Genomic DNA, 16,389 nt, shown 5'->3' with positions numbered 1-16,389 from the left:
GGACACGAGAACAGAAAAATTTAAAGATTTAAACTGGGTAACAAGAGAGCCCAAGGTGATGCCAGCATAAAGGAAGAAAAAAAGTGGAGGAATATGAGGAGAATTAATAACAGATGCCATTGATGGTTTGTTTTGAGGTGGACCATGTCTGTCTTTCGGATGAGGAACACAAGGACCCTCCCTTCATGCACTCGAACACACTTTTGTGTAGTTTATGTGCATGCAAAGCATTCCAAAATAAATACATGTTTAATCTGTCCTCCCTTTGAATGAGTAGAGAAGGTTGCAGGGCCTTCTTTTGGTGCTGTGGGATCTGAGATAAATTGAGATTTCCACGCTGCTTATGATGACCACCCTCGGATCTTTCAGTAATCTAAGGCACAGGTTGTTGGATTGTGTGTTTGACCAACGCAAACATTCCCTCTCTCATCATTAGCACCACAAAAGCTAAAGCGATGCAGCTTATTAACTGAATTTATTCTCCATCTCTCTCGTGCAGCTTTAGCACCCTCCCGACGATTCCTCCTCCATGGCCTTCCCATTTGCTCCTCAAATCTTCTTTGCTGTCCTAGTTCTTGTTCTCTTCGTGGAGCTGCCTTCCTCCTCGTCTCTTGATTCCAGCGCAAACTCAGACAGAGATGCTCTGCTCCGTTTCAGAAGCACGATCGGGAAGGATCCCAACGGAGTTCTGTCGAGTTGGCAGCTCAACCAGAGCCACTGCAACTGGCACGGCGTGGTCTGCTGGCAAGGAAGAGCGATCGAGCTCGATCTAGGCGGCGGCTGCCTCTCAGGAACTCCTTCTCTCGATCCTCTGGCGTCGCTCGACATGCTTTGGAATCTCAATCTATCTTTCAACAACTTGTACGTCAATTCCGCCACCTCTTTGCTCCAGCTCCCTCGCTCGCTGAAGGAGCTCGACATCTCTTACTCCGGACTGACCGGTGTCCTCCCCGATGAGTTCTTTTCGAGCTATCCGAGTCTCTCCTACGTGAACCTCTCCCATAACAACCTTACTGGCTCTCTGAGTCTGAATTCGGGCAGTCTCCACGCTCTCGATCTCTCCTTCAACAATTTGTCAGGCGCCATCGCGGTGGAGAACTCTTGCAGTGGTCTAGTGCACTTGGATCTCTCTGCGAACCGCATCGCCGGCGCGATCCCGCCTTCCCTGTCCAATTGCACCAGTCTTAAGTACGTAAATCTGTCGGCCAACGCGATCGCAGGGGAGATACCTGAAGCTTTGGGCGAGCTCCGGGGGCTCGAGAGATTGGACCTGTCTCGCAACTACATCACCGGCCGGATTCCTCACGCTCTGGGGAACGCTTGTGGATCGCTGCTGCAGCTGAAGCTCTCCAACAATTACATATCCGGAGCGATTCCCGGCTCGTTCTGCTCTTGCTATTCTCTGCAATTGCTCGACTTGGCCAAGAACAACCTGTCCGGTGCGCTGCCGGAGGACATGCTCGAGAATCTCGTGTCCCTGGAAAGTTTGCTCCTGAGCAGTAACTTCATTTCCGGACCGTTTCCGAGCTCGATTTTCAGTTTGAAGAGCCTGAGGATCGCCGATTTAAGCTCGAACAAGTTGTATGGATCCTTTCCGGCATTGGGTTGTTCCAGTGAGTCCTCTCTCGAGGAGCTGAGAGTTCCTGATAATTTGGTTACGGGCCAAATCCCGCCTCAATTTTCTAACTGTTCGAGGTTGAGGACGATCGATCTCAGCATCAACTATCTGCGTGGCCCGATACCGCCGGAGCTCGGGCGGCTCCAGGGCCTGGAGCACTTGATGATGTGGTTCAACGGGTTGCAGGGGCCGATTCCGGCGGAGCTCGGGCGGTGCTCGAGGTTGCGGAATCTTATCTTGAACAACAATTTCATCAGCGGCGACATGCCTGTGGAGCTGTTCAATTGCAGCAACCTCGAGTGGATCGCGCTCACCAGCAATAGAATCACCGGGGAGGTCCGGCCGGAGTTCGGCCTGCTCTCCCGGCTCGCCGTCCTGCAGCTCGCCAACAACAGTTTGAGCGGCGAGATTCCCCGGGAGCTTGGAAGATGTAGCAGTCTGGTGTGGCTCGACCTCAACAGTAATAAGCTCACCGGTACAATCCCACCGCGCCTCGGTCGGCAGCTGGGGGTCAAGGCGCCGAGCGGAATCCTGTCGGGGAACACGCTGGCGTTCGTTAGGAATGTTGGGAATTCTTGTAAGGGGGTAGGAGGGCTGCTGGAGTTCGCCGGCATTAGGCCGGAGAGGCTGCTTCAGGTGCCGACGTTGAAGACCTGCGACTTCACGCGGCTCTATTCCGGCGCGGCGGTAAACGACTGGGCGCACTTCCAGACGCTGGAGTACCTCGACCTCTCGTACAACGAGCTCAGCGGCAGCATCCCCGTGGAGTTCGGGGGCATGTTGGTGCTGCAGGTGCTGGCCCTGGCGCGCAACAGGTTGACTGGGGAGATTCCGGCGAGCCTCGGCCGCCTCCGGAACCTCGGCGTCTTCGACGCCTCGCACAACCGCTTGCAAGGGAGCATCCCGGAGTCGTTTTCCAACCTCTCGTTCCTGGTGCAGATAGACCTTTCGGACAACAACCTGTCGGGCCCGATCCCGGCGCTGGGGCAGCTCACGACGCTCCCGGCAAGCCAGTACGCGAACAACCCAGGACTCTGCGGCGTGCCGCTGCCGCCGTGCCAGTCGGCGCTGGGGAACCTACCGAGCACGGCGCCGCTGAGGGAACAGGGGAAGGAGAGGGGGCCGCCGGCAGCGGCGGCCTGGGCGAACAGCGTGGTTCTGGGCGTGCTGGTGTCGGTGGCGTCGCTGTGCGTGCTGATCGTGTGGGCGATCGCGATGCGGGCGCGGCGGAGGGAGGCGGAGGAGGCGAAGATGCTGAACAGCCTGCAGGCGGCGCACGCCGCCACGACGTGGAAGATCGAGAAAGAGAAGGAGCCTCTGAGCATCAACGTGGCCACTTTCCAGCGGCAGCTCCACAAGCTCAAGTTCTCGCAACTCATTGAGGCCACCAACGGCTTCTCGGCCGCCAGCTTAATCGGCTGCGGAGGCTTCGGCGAGGTGCATCACAGAAAATCTCCATTGAGTGAAACTTTCTGCCCTAAATTTTGGCTCTGGTTGTTGCAGGTGTTCAAGGCGACGCTCAAGGACGGATCGTGCGTGGCGATCAAGAAGCTGATCCACCTGAGCTACCAGGGCGACCGCGAGTTCATGGCGGAGATGGAGACGTTGGGCAAGATTAAGCACAAGAACCTGGTGCCGCTGCTAGGATACTGCAGGGTGGGGGAGGAGCGGCTCCTCGTCTACGAGTTCATGCACCACGGCAGCCTCGAGGACATGCTCCACTCGCCGCCCACCGACAAGGCTGCCGAACCCGCCCTCAGCTGGGAGGCGCGAAAGCAGATCGCCCGCGGCGCCGCCAGGGGCCTCTGCTTCCTCCACCACAACTGCATCCCCCACATCATCCACCGCGACATGAAGTCCAGCAATGTGCTGCTGGACGCGCAGATGGAGGCGCACGCCTCCGACTTCGGCATGGCCCGGCTCATCAGCGCCCTCGACACCCACCTCAGCGTCAGCACGCTCGCCGGCACACCGGGCTACGTTCCGCCGGAGTACTACCAGAGCTTCCGCTGCACGGCCAAGGGGGACGTCTACTCCTTCGGGGTGGTCCTGCTCGAGCTGCTTACCGGGCGGCGGCCCACCGACAAGGAGGACTTCGGGGACACCAACTTAGTGGGTTGGGTGAAGATGAAGGTGAGGGAGGGGAAAGGGCGGGAGGTGTTCGACGGGAAGTTGCTGCTGATGGGCGGCGGGGAGGCGGCGGAGGAGGAGATGGAGAGGTTCTTGGAGATCACGTTGAAGTGCGTGGATGACTTTCCCTCCAAGAGGCCGAACATGCTGCAGGTGGTGGCCTTGCTGAAGGAGCTCAGGCCGGCCGGAGATGTAGCGGCGGCGATCGCCGTAGCTTAATGTTACTCCTTATAATTCTGCATATATATAAATATAAATAAATATATATTTATATATATATATATTAATGGGTTTATCATATATGTAATCCTGTCTGTGATTAATTACAAGTCAAAACAATTTGAAGCTCGAAATTTTGAATAAAAAGCTTAAAATAAAATAAAAAGAGAATGCGAAATTGTCTACTTTTTTTTCCTGCTATAAATGCATTTAAACATGTTGGCAGTCATCATTTATACACCCAAAATAATAAATAAAATTTTCATCAAAACAAATTGATAGCAAAGAAAACACTAGTACAGAGAACGAAAACATATCATGAAAAGAACTACTCTACAACAGATAACAGGCATTCGAATTTGCTGATGAAAGCTAGAAGTCTAAAACAATGTACCATGTCAGTGAGTCAAGTCTATTCTTCGTTTCTCCTCCGTCTGGAGACTGGAGAAGTAACCCCTGAGTCTATAGGAGGCAATTGGTGAATGAAAGAGCCTCGAAGAAGTGCTGAACCAAAGTAGTCATTACAAACGACAAGAATTATCCTACCCGCAATCTGAAATCACTGTGCAGTGCCTTAGCTTCACTTTGCTTCCTTAATAATCGTGTGATTACATAAAATACGCAAGAATGTTATTTGTCTTCTAAAAACATGCATTTTAGTAATATCTTCCATGTCCCCATTCGAGGAACAAATCCCTGATGCACCATTTGCTCCAACACCATCTCAGCATGAGTCAATGAGTCCTCACTACAAAGGCCATCAATAATTATTTTGTATGATGAGAAACTTGGCCTGCTACCTTCAGAGATCATTGTATCTATAAAATACTTAGCCTCCACAAATTTCTTTGAACTGAGCAAACCATAGAGTAGCACCTGGTGTGTGCCTGAATTTGGATAACATCCCTTTAATTTCATAGTATTTAACATCCCCATAGCCTCGGTCACTCTTCCTTGTTTGCACAGGCCAGAAATCAAAATGTTGAAAGTTATAGTGTCTGGGTAACAACCAGTTTTCTCCATTGTCTCGCAAAGATCAAGTGCTTCACCTACCCTGTCATGCTTACAAAGATAGTACATTATTGTCGAATAAGTAGTTGCATTAGGTTTACATCCTTGGTTTCTTATTTCCGGCAACACAGAAAAAGCAGCATCCAGCTTTCCCCATTGACACAAGCCTTTGATCAGAATATTAAAGGAACAAGTGTCCAGGGTTACACATAATCTCAGAGCACTCAAGTAAACCTCATGTATAACTTCATACTGCCGAGTATTAACAAGCATATTAAGAACATAATTGAAAGTCTTGACAGTGGGCCAACAATTAAAATCTGGCATCTTGAGGAGAATCTCAATGGCCTTATCAGGATGATTTGCCACATTACCATACATTTTGATCAATCTATAAAAAAAATCATCTGAGAGTTCACAGTTCTCCTGCTTTGCCCTTTCCAATAGTTCATCAACATAACTAAATTTCCCAAAATGAGCAAGTTTATTGATCAATAAACTATAAAATGTTTCATTAGGCCTATAATCCATACGACTAGATGCCTTTCTGAATGCAGTAATAATTGATTCAGAGTTTCTCACATGCCTAAATATTTTCAGAACTGCATTTGGTGCAAGCCAATCCTTTTGATCCAACTTATCCAACCAAAATTCATCATTGTCAAGCTTGCAATTCGACTTTGAGATGAGAAATGTAGAGTATCTTGATATTCTAATCAGGCTATAATCAGCAAGTGACCCATTGAGGGCAGTTTGAGACGCAATTCTGCAAACCATATGTCCTGTTTTATTGTTTTATTTCCTGCATTCACTAATAATCCTCACCCATATATCCTGTTTTATTTCACTCAAATGTTTTGCAAATTGAGAGTCATAGTCTGGAGCCCAGAACTGATTCGCTAATGAGAACAGATACCACTGTTAAATTTTACAAGCATGTATAGAATAATGACATGAAATCTCACCATCACTCCTAGAAAATCCTGGCAGCATCGTGAGAAGTAGTCAATCTTGTAAAATGGCTAAATATTTCTTCCTGCAAGTGTTACTAACACCAAGGAGAGAATGCTGCTATGCCTGGCATCCATGGCACGACAAAGGGTGCATTAGGTGATTGTTCCAATACAACTTTGAGTACTTGTCTTTGAAGTTCAATTGATGTTTATCAGCCTGCAAAGCATGTTCATTGGGGAAAGAAGTCAGCTTGTGAATTAATGGATTCATCAAGAGCAAAATGTAAAAAAGAAGAAATGTAGAACATGACCTAGTCAAGCTATAAACCTATGAATCATTTTAATTCCTTGAACATGGAATTTCTCTTTTTCTCATTTGACTGACAAGTACTAGATCTTACTATTTATATTCAGTAGTAAAATATTATTTTAACATGTATCTCACATGTCTGTTATATTAAAAGTTGCTGTCAAAGTGGATTATCTTTCAAAAGGAGATTGCAGGATGCCTAGTGAAGAGGTGTTAGCGGCTGATGCCAACTTGCAGCTAAAGGCTTTATCCAATTGAAGAAAAACATGCTCAAGTTTCACTGGTAGAAACTCAAATCCTAATCAAAGAGGAAATGAGATATACACTTGAGTTGCATCTTCTTCTCATTTAAGTGTGGAGCAATATTAAATAGTATATAAGATTTAAATGAAATGTCTTTGACCTATAATTAATGTTTCTTCTTCTACAACTAACGATTAAGATGACATTTTCCCAGAGTCTTATACTTGAGTTGTAACTAAGTGGCTGCAGCATATGTATGTGATGACTAGTGCTATTGGAGTTACAGTGTCTTCACATTTCAGTTTCTTACTTTTAATCTCTGAATCTAAGTTTTTTCCTTGAGCATGTTATCCTCTCTAATTTATATTTTAGGAAAAGACTATTAATATCATCCAGACATCCACCAAACTTTTATGTGCCATTTGGAGCTATATTGTTAGGAACAAGTTACTAGTGATATAACCATTGAGTGATAAAATTTATGTAGTCAGTCCTTGAGACTAGGGGTGTAAATAAATCAAGCCACTCGTGAACTATTCGAACCTCGATTCGATAAAAAACTCGTTTGAGCTCGTTTAATAAGGCTCGTTAAGATAAACAAACCATGCTCAAGCTTTACAATACCCGGCTCGTTAGCTCGTGCACACGTTCGTTAAGCTCATGAATCAACTTTTAAATAAAAATAATAATAATTTGGATATTAAATTTATAGATTTTACACTCTACTTATGAAAAATATAGACAAATATATTAAATTTATTTATTAAAATAAAATTATAAATTTTAAGAAGAATATTATAATTTTTTCTAAATATATAATTTAGATTTTAATGAATATTTAAATTTATAATTTATATTTATTAAGTTCATTTAGGCTCAATAAAAGTTCGAATAAGCTCGTGAGCCATGAATATATTCGTTAAATAAAGCTCGAGCTCAGCTCGATTATAAACAAGTCAAACTCAAACATTCAAGAGTTTAGCTCGGCTCGACTCGATTACACCCTTACATGAGACGGATAGGATGGTGACGACGATGACGACGATGATTTATTAAAATGTTTTGGCCAGTGCCTTAGTCATAGCAGGTTTTTAGAGTTGTTCTTCTTCCCATTCAATTCAATCAGTTCCTTAAGTTAAGGACAAACTTCAATTGATTTGTGCTATGATTCCTGAAAAGATACAAATATCCATGTCAATCTGGTAAAACAATCTTAGAGATCCATATCTGTTTTAAATTATTTCACAAGCATACTAAAAGTGACATTGCCATTTGTCAGCCAACAAACTCAACTGGACTTCAGCCTCAAGTCCCGCAGACTCAGCTAGACTTCCTGCCAAATATCAAGTCACACCTTGACCTATTTGGACTTCATACCGGTTATCAGGTCCTTAGAACTAACTAGTTTCAGTATAGTATCAAATCCTCTAGACCCGTCAATTCCTACACGCACGGTAAAAAGATTAGACAAACATATCACCTAATTTTAATCCATTTGTCATTTATCAAAATCTGAGTTTGACCATCGGTACTAACTGCACCAGGACTGAGCTAGAGAACCTCAAGGCCAGAGAAACTGAGCATTAAGGGCCAAAAGAACATAATACCTGCAATCGGTAGAATTTTATGATTTCTTCAATGAGCAAACTATCAGGATGTTCTCCTACAGGGATGAAGGGGTCATAAAGCAGCTCTGAGAGGTAGGGCACCTTATGGCTGAGCTCCCTAAAGACTTTGTGAGCCTTCAGAAGATTTACACAGATGTTTCTGAAACGCCTTCGCTGACTTCATTTGACGTGCAATTTTGTAATTTTCCAATTTCCATAGGGACTTTTGTAATGCTCTAGCACTCTATTATCAATTCTAATGAAACATCTTCCGATCTATTACTCTTATAAAATCAAACTAAGTGAAGTATTGAATTCTGATAGTCGATCATTGTAAGATGAATGAATCCGACCGGGCAGGAGATCGTTGATAAGGTCGTAGGTAGGTGCGTTGAGCGAGTGACCATAGTTTTGGACTCGGGCAACCAGATCATCTTTACGTCGAGCAAGCGACCATAGTCTTTACGCTTGGCAACACACTAAGTATTTGGCTCGGGACAATCCGATAATTTTTGTGTCGAGAGAGCGGCCATAATTTTTGTGTCTAGCGAGTGGTCATAGTCTTTACATGTGGCAACACACTAAGTCTTTGGCTCAAAGCAACCAGATTATCTTTATGTCAAGCAAGGAGTCTTAGTCTTTATGCCCAGCGAGCGGTCGTAGTCTTTATGCATGCCAACCCGCTAAGTCTGTAGCTCGGGACAACCCAATCATCTTTGAGTCGTAAGAGAGGTGATTGTAGAAGGAGATGAAGACCATAGAGGCTTTTGGGAGAGGCGCTATTTATCCTGAGCTTTTCCATTTACCCCGTAAGAGAGATATGTATAGAGTACTCAATGTTAGTAAATTAAACAAAAAGTTTATACATAGGATACACTTTTTCAAAACCGATAGGGTTGCAGGTCATGAGCGCTCCATGATCAATCCAACTCCTTCCCGTCGGAATCCTGTAAATAGTAAGCTCCCGAAGATAGCTTCCGAATGACTTTGTAAGGCCCGCTCCATTAGAGTTTCAGCTTATTACGAGTTTGATCCTTTCCATACTAAGTCGCCAACTTGAAAGATGCGAAGGATGACTCTTCAGTTATAGCTCTATGCATCCTTTGCCAATAGGCTACGAGCTGAGCGCCAACTTTCTCCCTACTTTCACTAACCAGGTCCAACTCCAACAGCCGTTGATAAAAATTACTCTGATCATACATACATCATCTAGTGGATTCCTCACCAATCTCCACAGGAATCATTGCTTCTCCTCCATAAAAGAGATGGAAAAGAGTCATCCCTGAGCTCTCGTGGGGTGTAGTCTAATAAGTCCATAAACTATTTGGTAACTACTCCACCAGCTGTCTTGGCATTGATCAAGATTGATCTTGAGCCCTCTAATAATCTCCTGATTGGTCACCTCTGCCTGACCATTTCTTCGGGGATATGCTACGGAGGTGAAGGCTTGAAGAATATTAAAGCCCTGACACCATGCTCGAAGTTTTTGGCTCTGGAATTGTCAACCATTATCTGAAATAAACTTGTGTGGATCTCATATTTACACAGAATGTTTTTTCATATGAAATTTATGACCACCCCTTCTATTATCCTTGTCAGGGCTTCGGCTTCCACCCATTTAGAAAAATAATCCACGGCGACTAGAATAAACTTTTTCAGATAGAGCTCAATCGAAAAGGGCCACAATGTCTATGCCCTATTGGTCAAAGGGGCAAGAGGCAGATGTCCTCAAGGCTCAGTCGAGAGGTGAAGATTATTTTGATGTCTTTGACAATGAATACAAGTGGTCATAAGTCGAGCAAAGTCAATCTACAGAGTGGGCTAAAAATACCCCAACAGTAATACTTTCCGAGCGAGTGCTCGTCTACCATTGAGGTCCCCGCAACAACCTTGGTGAATTTCTTATAAAACATACTTGATCTCTTCAAGGCCCAGCACTTAAGTAGAGGACGAAAGAAAGTCCATTTATATAAATGGTCGTCGATTAGAGTGAAACGTGTGACCCTCCTTTTGAGTGTCCTCGCCTGCTCGAGATCAGTTGACAAAATTCCTTGCTGGAGAAAAGAAATAAGAGGGATTCGCAAATCAACTTGTATTTCTTGCTCTACCTGTTGGTCGATATGAGCTATTAGAAGAGTTTGTGTAACCGACTCATCTAGGATAAAGCTAATGAGCTAGCCATTTTAGCCAACTTGTCAGCTTTTCTCATCTCAGAAATCTTTTGCAAAATAACTTCTTGGGAATTTGCTTTTAATCTCTCAAAGGCCTCGGCATATCATTTTAACCGATCATTGTTGATCTCAAAATTTCCACTAATTTATTGAGCGACCAATTGCCAATCTAAATGAATTCAGACTCAAGAAGCTCCTATGCTCTTTACCGCTTGAAGACCTGCGATCAAAACTTCATATTCTGCTTCATTATTCGAAACTCAAAAATTCAACTGAATTGAGAGCCATTTCTCTGATATTTTGGGGAGGAGCCATATTTCTAAGCCCTGAGATTCTCAAGGTTGGCCTCAATTCCTCTCTTAGTCACCACATAGTTGAGAAAATAGTCACCCTTGACTTCGAAGAGGCACTTACTTGGTTTTACTTATGCCCAAACTGCCTCAGCGTACCGTAAGTTTCTTCAACATCAGAAATTAAATCTTCAGCTCGGCAGTCTTAATCAGTATATCATCAATGAATACTTCAAGATTCCTTCTTATCTACTGCTTGAAGACTTTATCCATAAGTCGTTGATAGATGACCCCTGCATTTTTTAGTCCGAATGACATAACATTGTAACAAAAGATCCCGTCGGATGTGACAAAACTGATATTTTCTTGATCCTCAAGGGCGAGTGGAATTTGATGATAGCTTGACAGGCATCCAATGTATAGATGCTCACTCTAGCAGTGAAATCCGCTAATTGTCAATAAGGGGAGAGGATAGCAATATTTAGGATAGACCTTGTTGAAATCCCTGGAGTCGACACAGACTCATCATTTGTTCCTTGGCTTGGCCGCCAGCATAACATTGGTGAGCCAAGTTTGGAATTGAATCTCCTGAATGTGACCTGCTTCTAGTAGCTTATTGACCTTCGCTCAAATTATATGGTTCTGCTCGAGTCAGAGATTTCTTTTTCTTTGTTTGACCGATCATGCATCCAGAACTGTGGAGTCGATGCTCCATAATAGTCGGGGATACACTAGTGACCTCTTTAGATGACCTAGCGAAAACATCTCGATTGCATGATAAACCCATAATCAAGTCCTTCATGAGCTTCGAGGGGAGATTAGTTGCGACTCGGGTGACCCTTTTTGGCCTATCGGGAATTTGTACATCTTCTTGTTCTATGATCGGCCGAGACACAAGTACTTTTTGGACCACTTGTACCTCGGTTCCCTGTGTTTTGCAATTCTTGCGCGAGTCAGTTATAACCACGTCTACATAACACCTCCAAGCCACCACCTAGTCTCGTGTCACTTCCCTAACTTGTGCTTCAACGAAGAACTTAACCTTCTCCACTCGAAATTCATTCAGAGAAAGTCTCCCTAAGATGACATTATAAGAGGAAGGAGCATCTACTATAGTGAAGTAGGTGTACCTAGTTCTCATCAAGGGCTCTTCTTCCAATGATATTGCCAACTGGATTTATCCGAACTACTGCACTTCATTCCATATAAAGCAGTAATCGTGGGGTGCAAATCCTTCAGATCAATCTGCAACTGATCAAATGTCTTTTTAAAGATGACATTAATTGAACTACCCATGTCTATGCACGTTGTAGTTAGCCAGGATGGCCTTAATGATCATGACATCTTCATGAGGAACTTCTACTTCACTAAGGTCTTAAGGCCCAAAGCTTATCTAAGGTCTTCTGCCCCTACCTAGGGCTGACCCCATAACTTTTGAGTCGCTGACAGTGAGCTTTCCGTTCTTGGTGTGAATCCCCATCGGTGGCACCTCCAGAGATCATACCAACATTCCCCCGAGCTGCATCTCTTCAGTTCTCTTCTTGGCGAGAGAGCTCTAAGGCGCTATTAGATGGAGAGTTACTTCGACGCTCTTGCTGTTGAGGAACATCTGTCTGCTGAGAGGTGGGAGAGGACGAGCGTCGCAATGAGCTAGGTGTCGAATGTCCGCTCGACTTATAAGGAACTTGGGGGAAAACTGGTTTTGTGAGCACTTCGTGTCGACTCAGCGAAGCCCCTGAGTATATTGCTACATTCCCGAGTGGAATGAGTCTTGGACTTATGATAAGAGCAAAAAGTGGGGTTCAACGAATTATGTCCAACCGACCTCCACCATTTGCACCTCTTTCTCCACGCATTGGTTGACGGTGGCTCGGCAACGCTCCTATTTTGCATGGAGGGCGGAGGAGCTTTGTGTTCCGACTAAAATGAGGGACTCGGGACTCAAGACAATAACTTCCTTTTTTTGAGCAAACTGGGCTTCTTCCACATTGGCATATTTGATTGTTCGGCTCAATAGACTATCAAAGTCGATAGGGGGCTTCTTCACCAGAGGAGAAAAAATCTCCATCTACAAGCCCCTGACAGAAGGCACTCACCAGCACTTCGAAAGTCACCGAAAAAACATCCAAGGCAATTTGATTGAACTACTGAATGTTTCCTTCCAGGTTTCCTTTGACCTTTGCTTGAGGGTAAATAGATTGAGCATGGTCTTATGATACCTCTGATTGCTAGCAAAATGATGAAGAAAGATGGTCTTGAAATCTTCAAAACATAAGATAGATGAGGAAGGAAGTCGGTTGAACCATCGTTGGGTTGAGCTAGAGAGCGTTGTCAAAAACAATCAACACTTAACACCATCAATGTATTGGTACAATAAAACTGCATTTTCAAATTTGTAGAGGTGGTCTTTTGGATCAATCATCCCTATGTATTCTCTGATATACAAGGGTCGAAAATGGTGAGACAACCTATCATCGAGAATCCCTTGAGAAAAAGGAGTACTCGAAAAATTCCTTGGCCTATCCACCGCAAGTCTGAGGGTTTCGGGGGGTGCAACGGCTTGGATCTCCAATCGGCCGCTTAGAGTCCCTTAGCTGATGTTGTAGGTGTAGGTCGTGGTTGGCGGGCTAGAGAGGGCGACTAGCCTGCAATTTAGAATTAATACTTCTCTTGCTATTTGAATTTAGCAAGGACAAACAGGTAAATGAAAATAAATAACATAAAAAGAAATTAAGAGACTCAAAAGATTTACTTGGTTACAATTAGAGAGTTTGTTAATCCAAGACAGTTGAAAAGCTCCACTTGAAGATCTCCTTTGACAAAGGTGGAGTAGCCTCTCACAAACGTTGAAATGGTAGACTTAAAACATAAATGAATTCGAGTACAAAGTGTGTTATACTAATCTTTAAGGACTAGGGCTCTATTTATAGTCACTGGTCGAAGTTAGCGGTTGGTTGATGTGGCATCTCTCAAACGCCTGGATCCTGTCTGAGCACCTGGACTCAGTCGACTTGATCCACTCCGAAACAACTCTTCTTCAAAGATTATCAGTGTCTGTGTCACGCCCCAGAGGTGTACTTGTCCGACAGAACGGACTATATGCCTTGTGATAATATTTGATACAATATGATATAAGTTCGAAAATACACAGCGAAAGATATAAAACAACAAACTACATAATAGAGGGATTTATACAATCCACTCACAACATGAAAACTAAAAGTGACTGCATGTCGGCACGGCTTAACACAATAAATATCACAACCGAATAAAAATACACAAGAATAAAATTCATGAACAAAACCAAGTGCAAATACAAAGCAACAAGACATAACGTGGAAAGCACGACTTTGAGTGTGACTTCTGAGTGACACGACACATCCTCTACCTGCTAACTTGAAAATAAAAGGGAAAGCAGGGATAGTGAGTACAAAATACTCAGCGGGTATAAGATAGATAGTGTTGATCAATATAATGTACGGAGATCAAAGAAAATACAATCTCAGGTAGTATACCTACTGTACAAGTAAGAGTATCAATATAATCAACTACTAACAAAAACATAAACAACTCATAACTCTCTACTAACCTGCTCATGCAGGTATAACTAATAAATAAGGAGTACATATAATACGTCGAAACCCTGCACAAACAAATGCATAACCAGTATATAATAAGTCTTGATTGTACATGAACTCGCTATCATGTATGTCTCGTGGTCAAACAGGATATATACATAGCTATCTAGCTACGAACTACACGTTAACTCGCTATCATAGATGTCTCGTGGGCGGTCAAGATACATACAAGTATAACAACAGCAATCAAAACAGTCAATCAATCTCATCAAGAGAATACTAGGGAACCAATCTTATCTAGAGAATACTAGCCATCTAGTCGTAACATCTCAACTAACTCCATGGTATCATCATAAATACCCTAAAACAACGAGGTCATAATCAAGTAGTCCCGACAGTCCAAAACAGATAACCTAAAGTATACTATCTAACACGTATAGGCATGAGCTTAAATATATAACCATATAGTACGGTATAAATGCATGGGCATATAACACATCTAAACTATGGTCTGCTAATATCCTACATGTATAACCAACCCAAGCAAGAATAATAAGTTAGACTGCATAAATATCAAAATAGATCAAAATACAAGATCAAACAATAAAAGGTCAAGCTCACGAAGTAACATAGAGTAGATATCAAGATAAAAATAGCTACTACACAAGGAATGCAAATAACAGAATCATGCACGTAAGGTCAAAAATCTAAAGAAGGCAAGCAAGAACTACCCACCTCAAATGTAGATATTAACTATCTCAGTGTCGGAACGCTTATCTCAAATCAGTATCCTGCAACACAGAGTACAATCAAACTTAGATCTACCGTAGATTGGATAACGCAAATCAAACCTTAATTATCCCACTATACCTTCACCCTACAAATGATTAGAGCTTAACTAAGCTAAATCCAATTAATCCTCGATCCAGATTTCTAACCAAATTACTTGGTTAACTACTCAATTCCATTATATCAGAACATATTTATTAAATTCCCTACTTCATTAAACAACAATTCTGATTATCCAAATCCACATATCACATTCAAATTCAAATTTCCAATCCGAACTAAAATAAGTCAACCAAGCTTAGGTCAAGAAATTTGTTACCCTTTGGCCTCTTCCTGACGGATATTCACTGCCCTAGCAGTGGCTCATGACAATAGTTGAATCGGACGAAGAGAAAAGCAATGGTGTCCCTCTCACGACCAGCGGTGGGGCTGCTCTCAAAGGCCGGAGGAGTCGAAACCGATGGTTGGCTGCGATGGGTAGCCGCCGGTGTTCACGAGGGCAAAGGAACTGGTCGTAGATTTGAGGGCAATGGTGTTGGCTAGGGTAGTTGCTTCGGCGAACTAGGCTGCCGGCCGACCAAGGAAAGGTCGACAGAACCAGCAAGGGCGAACAGCGGCGGCTGGCAGCACTGCGGTCGCGGTTCTCCTTCGCGCGGAGAAGGGAGAACAGAGGGTTGGTTGACCGACTGTAGTAGCCGCGACGCTAGCCGTGGCTGCGGCTGGCAGCGGTGGCTACGGCACAGCACCGGCGAAGGGGCGGCACAGCGTGGACGGTGGCCTTGACGATTGGGCGACGGTGCTAAGGAGAAGGCTGGGCGGCGGTAGAAAGGAAAAGAAAGTGGATTAGGGCCCGGTGAATTGGAAGAGGAAAAGAAAAAAAAAATTAAGATAAATAAACATTTCCCATAAACTATAAAAGAATTCATTTAAAATCTAAAAATTTCAAAAAAAAAATCTATAAGATAATTTTTTGATTGACTCTTTTTATTATCATATCTCACAATCTAGACCGATCCGTGCGCCTAAAGTTGACTAACGTAGATTCTATCCTGAACTCTCGGCAATGGCTTATTGATATGGCTCAGACAACTCTGAGCATCTGGACCTACGCTGAATGTCGTTTGGGTGCCTTGACCTAGTTTAGACACTAGACAAAATCAACTCAGTAGTTAACTTGTCAGATCACTTGGATGATATTTCGGCCGTCCAAAGTTAAGCTCACCCGAACCCAACTTCAGCATTCTCCTCGAACAATCTTCTTACTCGATTTCTCGTGCCTAAGAAGCACCGCCCGTGTCATTCTCGTCCGCTAGTGTACTTTTCCGCAGCTCCTCGTCCCTTGAATGCACCGAGTCGTCAACTCGGTTCTTGTGTCATCCTTCTCGCTCGTTGCATTTTCCGCTCGACTTCTTGTGTTTCAAAGTTCGTGCACACTTAGACACAAGGTATCAAAAAGCGCATAGCCTAACT

At 44.0% G+C, this 16,389-nt stretch overlaps 2 protein-coding genes across 4 annotated transcripts; one reads left to right on the top strand and one right to left on the bottom strand.

Annotated features, from left to right (window-relative positions):
- Positions 1 to 437: 437 nt before the first annotated feature.
- LOC121991804 (brassinosteroid LRR receptor kinase BRL2-like) lies at positions 438 to 4,152 on the top strand. Its single transcript, XM_042545842.1, has 2 exons — positions 438 to 3,055; positions 3,122 to 4,152. The coding sequence occupies exons 1-2, from the start codon at positions 530 to 532 to the stop codon at positions 3,965 to 3,967; spliced, it is 3,372 nt and encodes a 1,123-aa protein (XP_042401776.1). The 5' UTR covers positions 438 to 529; the 3' UTR covers positions 3,968 to 4,152.
- LOC121991805 (pentatricopeptide repeat-containing protein At3g14580, mitochondrial-like) lies at positions 3,604 to 15,773 on the bottom strand. Of its 3 annotated transcripts, XR_006114736.1 has the most exons (4): positions 15,239 to 15,773; positions 14,866 to 14,921; positions 4,362 to 6,148; positions 3,604 to 3,984 (listed from the first exon to the last, which is right to left on the bottom strand). XR_006114736.1 is itself a non-coding variant. In XM_042545843.1 (3 exons), the coding sequence occupies exon 3, from the start codon at positions 5,753 to 5,755 to the stop codon at positions 4,598 to 4,600; it is 1,158 nt and encodes a 385-aa protein (XP_042401777.1). In that variant the 5' UTR covers positions 5,756 to 6,148; positions 14,866 to 14,921; positions 15,239 to 15,773; the 3' UTR covers positions 4,163 to 4,597. The 3 variants fall into 3 exon arrangements, 2 of the variants coding, with proteins under 2 accessions (XP_042401777.1, XP_042401778.1); XM_042545843.1 differs by lacking the exon at positions 3,604 to 3,984 and having other exon boundaries at positions 4,163 to 6,148; XM_042545844.1 differs by lacking the exons at positions 3,604 to 3,984; positions 14,866 to 14,921 and having other exon boundaries at positions 4,163 to 6,148.
- Between the last annotated feature and the right edge of the window lie 616 nt (positions 15,774 to 16,389).

The sequence above is a fragment of the Zingiber officinale genome, chromosome 6B (assembly GCF_018446385.1).
Source record: "Zingiber officinale cultivar Zhangliang chromosome 6B, Zo_v1.1, whole genome shotgun sequence".
Classification (NCBI taxonomy): domain Eukaryota; kingdom Viridiplantae; phylum Streptophyta; class Magnoliopsida; order Zingiberales; family Zingiberaceae; genus Zingiber; species Zingiber officinale.
The sequence above is the reverse complement of the archived record's forward strand: the minus strand, read 5'-3'. Positions and strand labels throughout refer to the sequence as shown.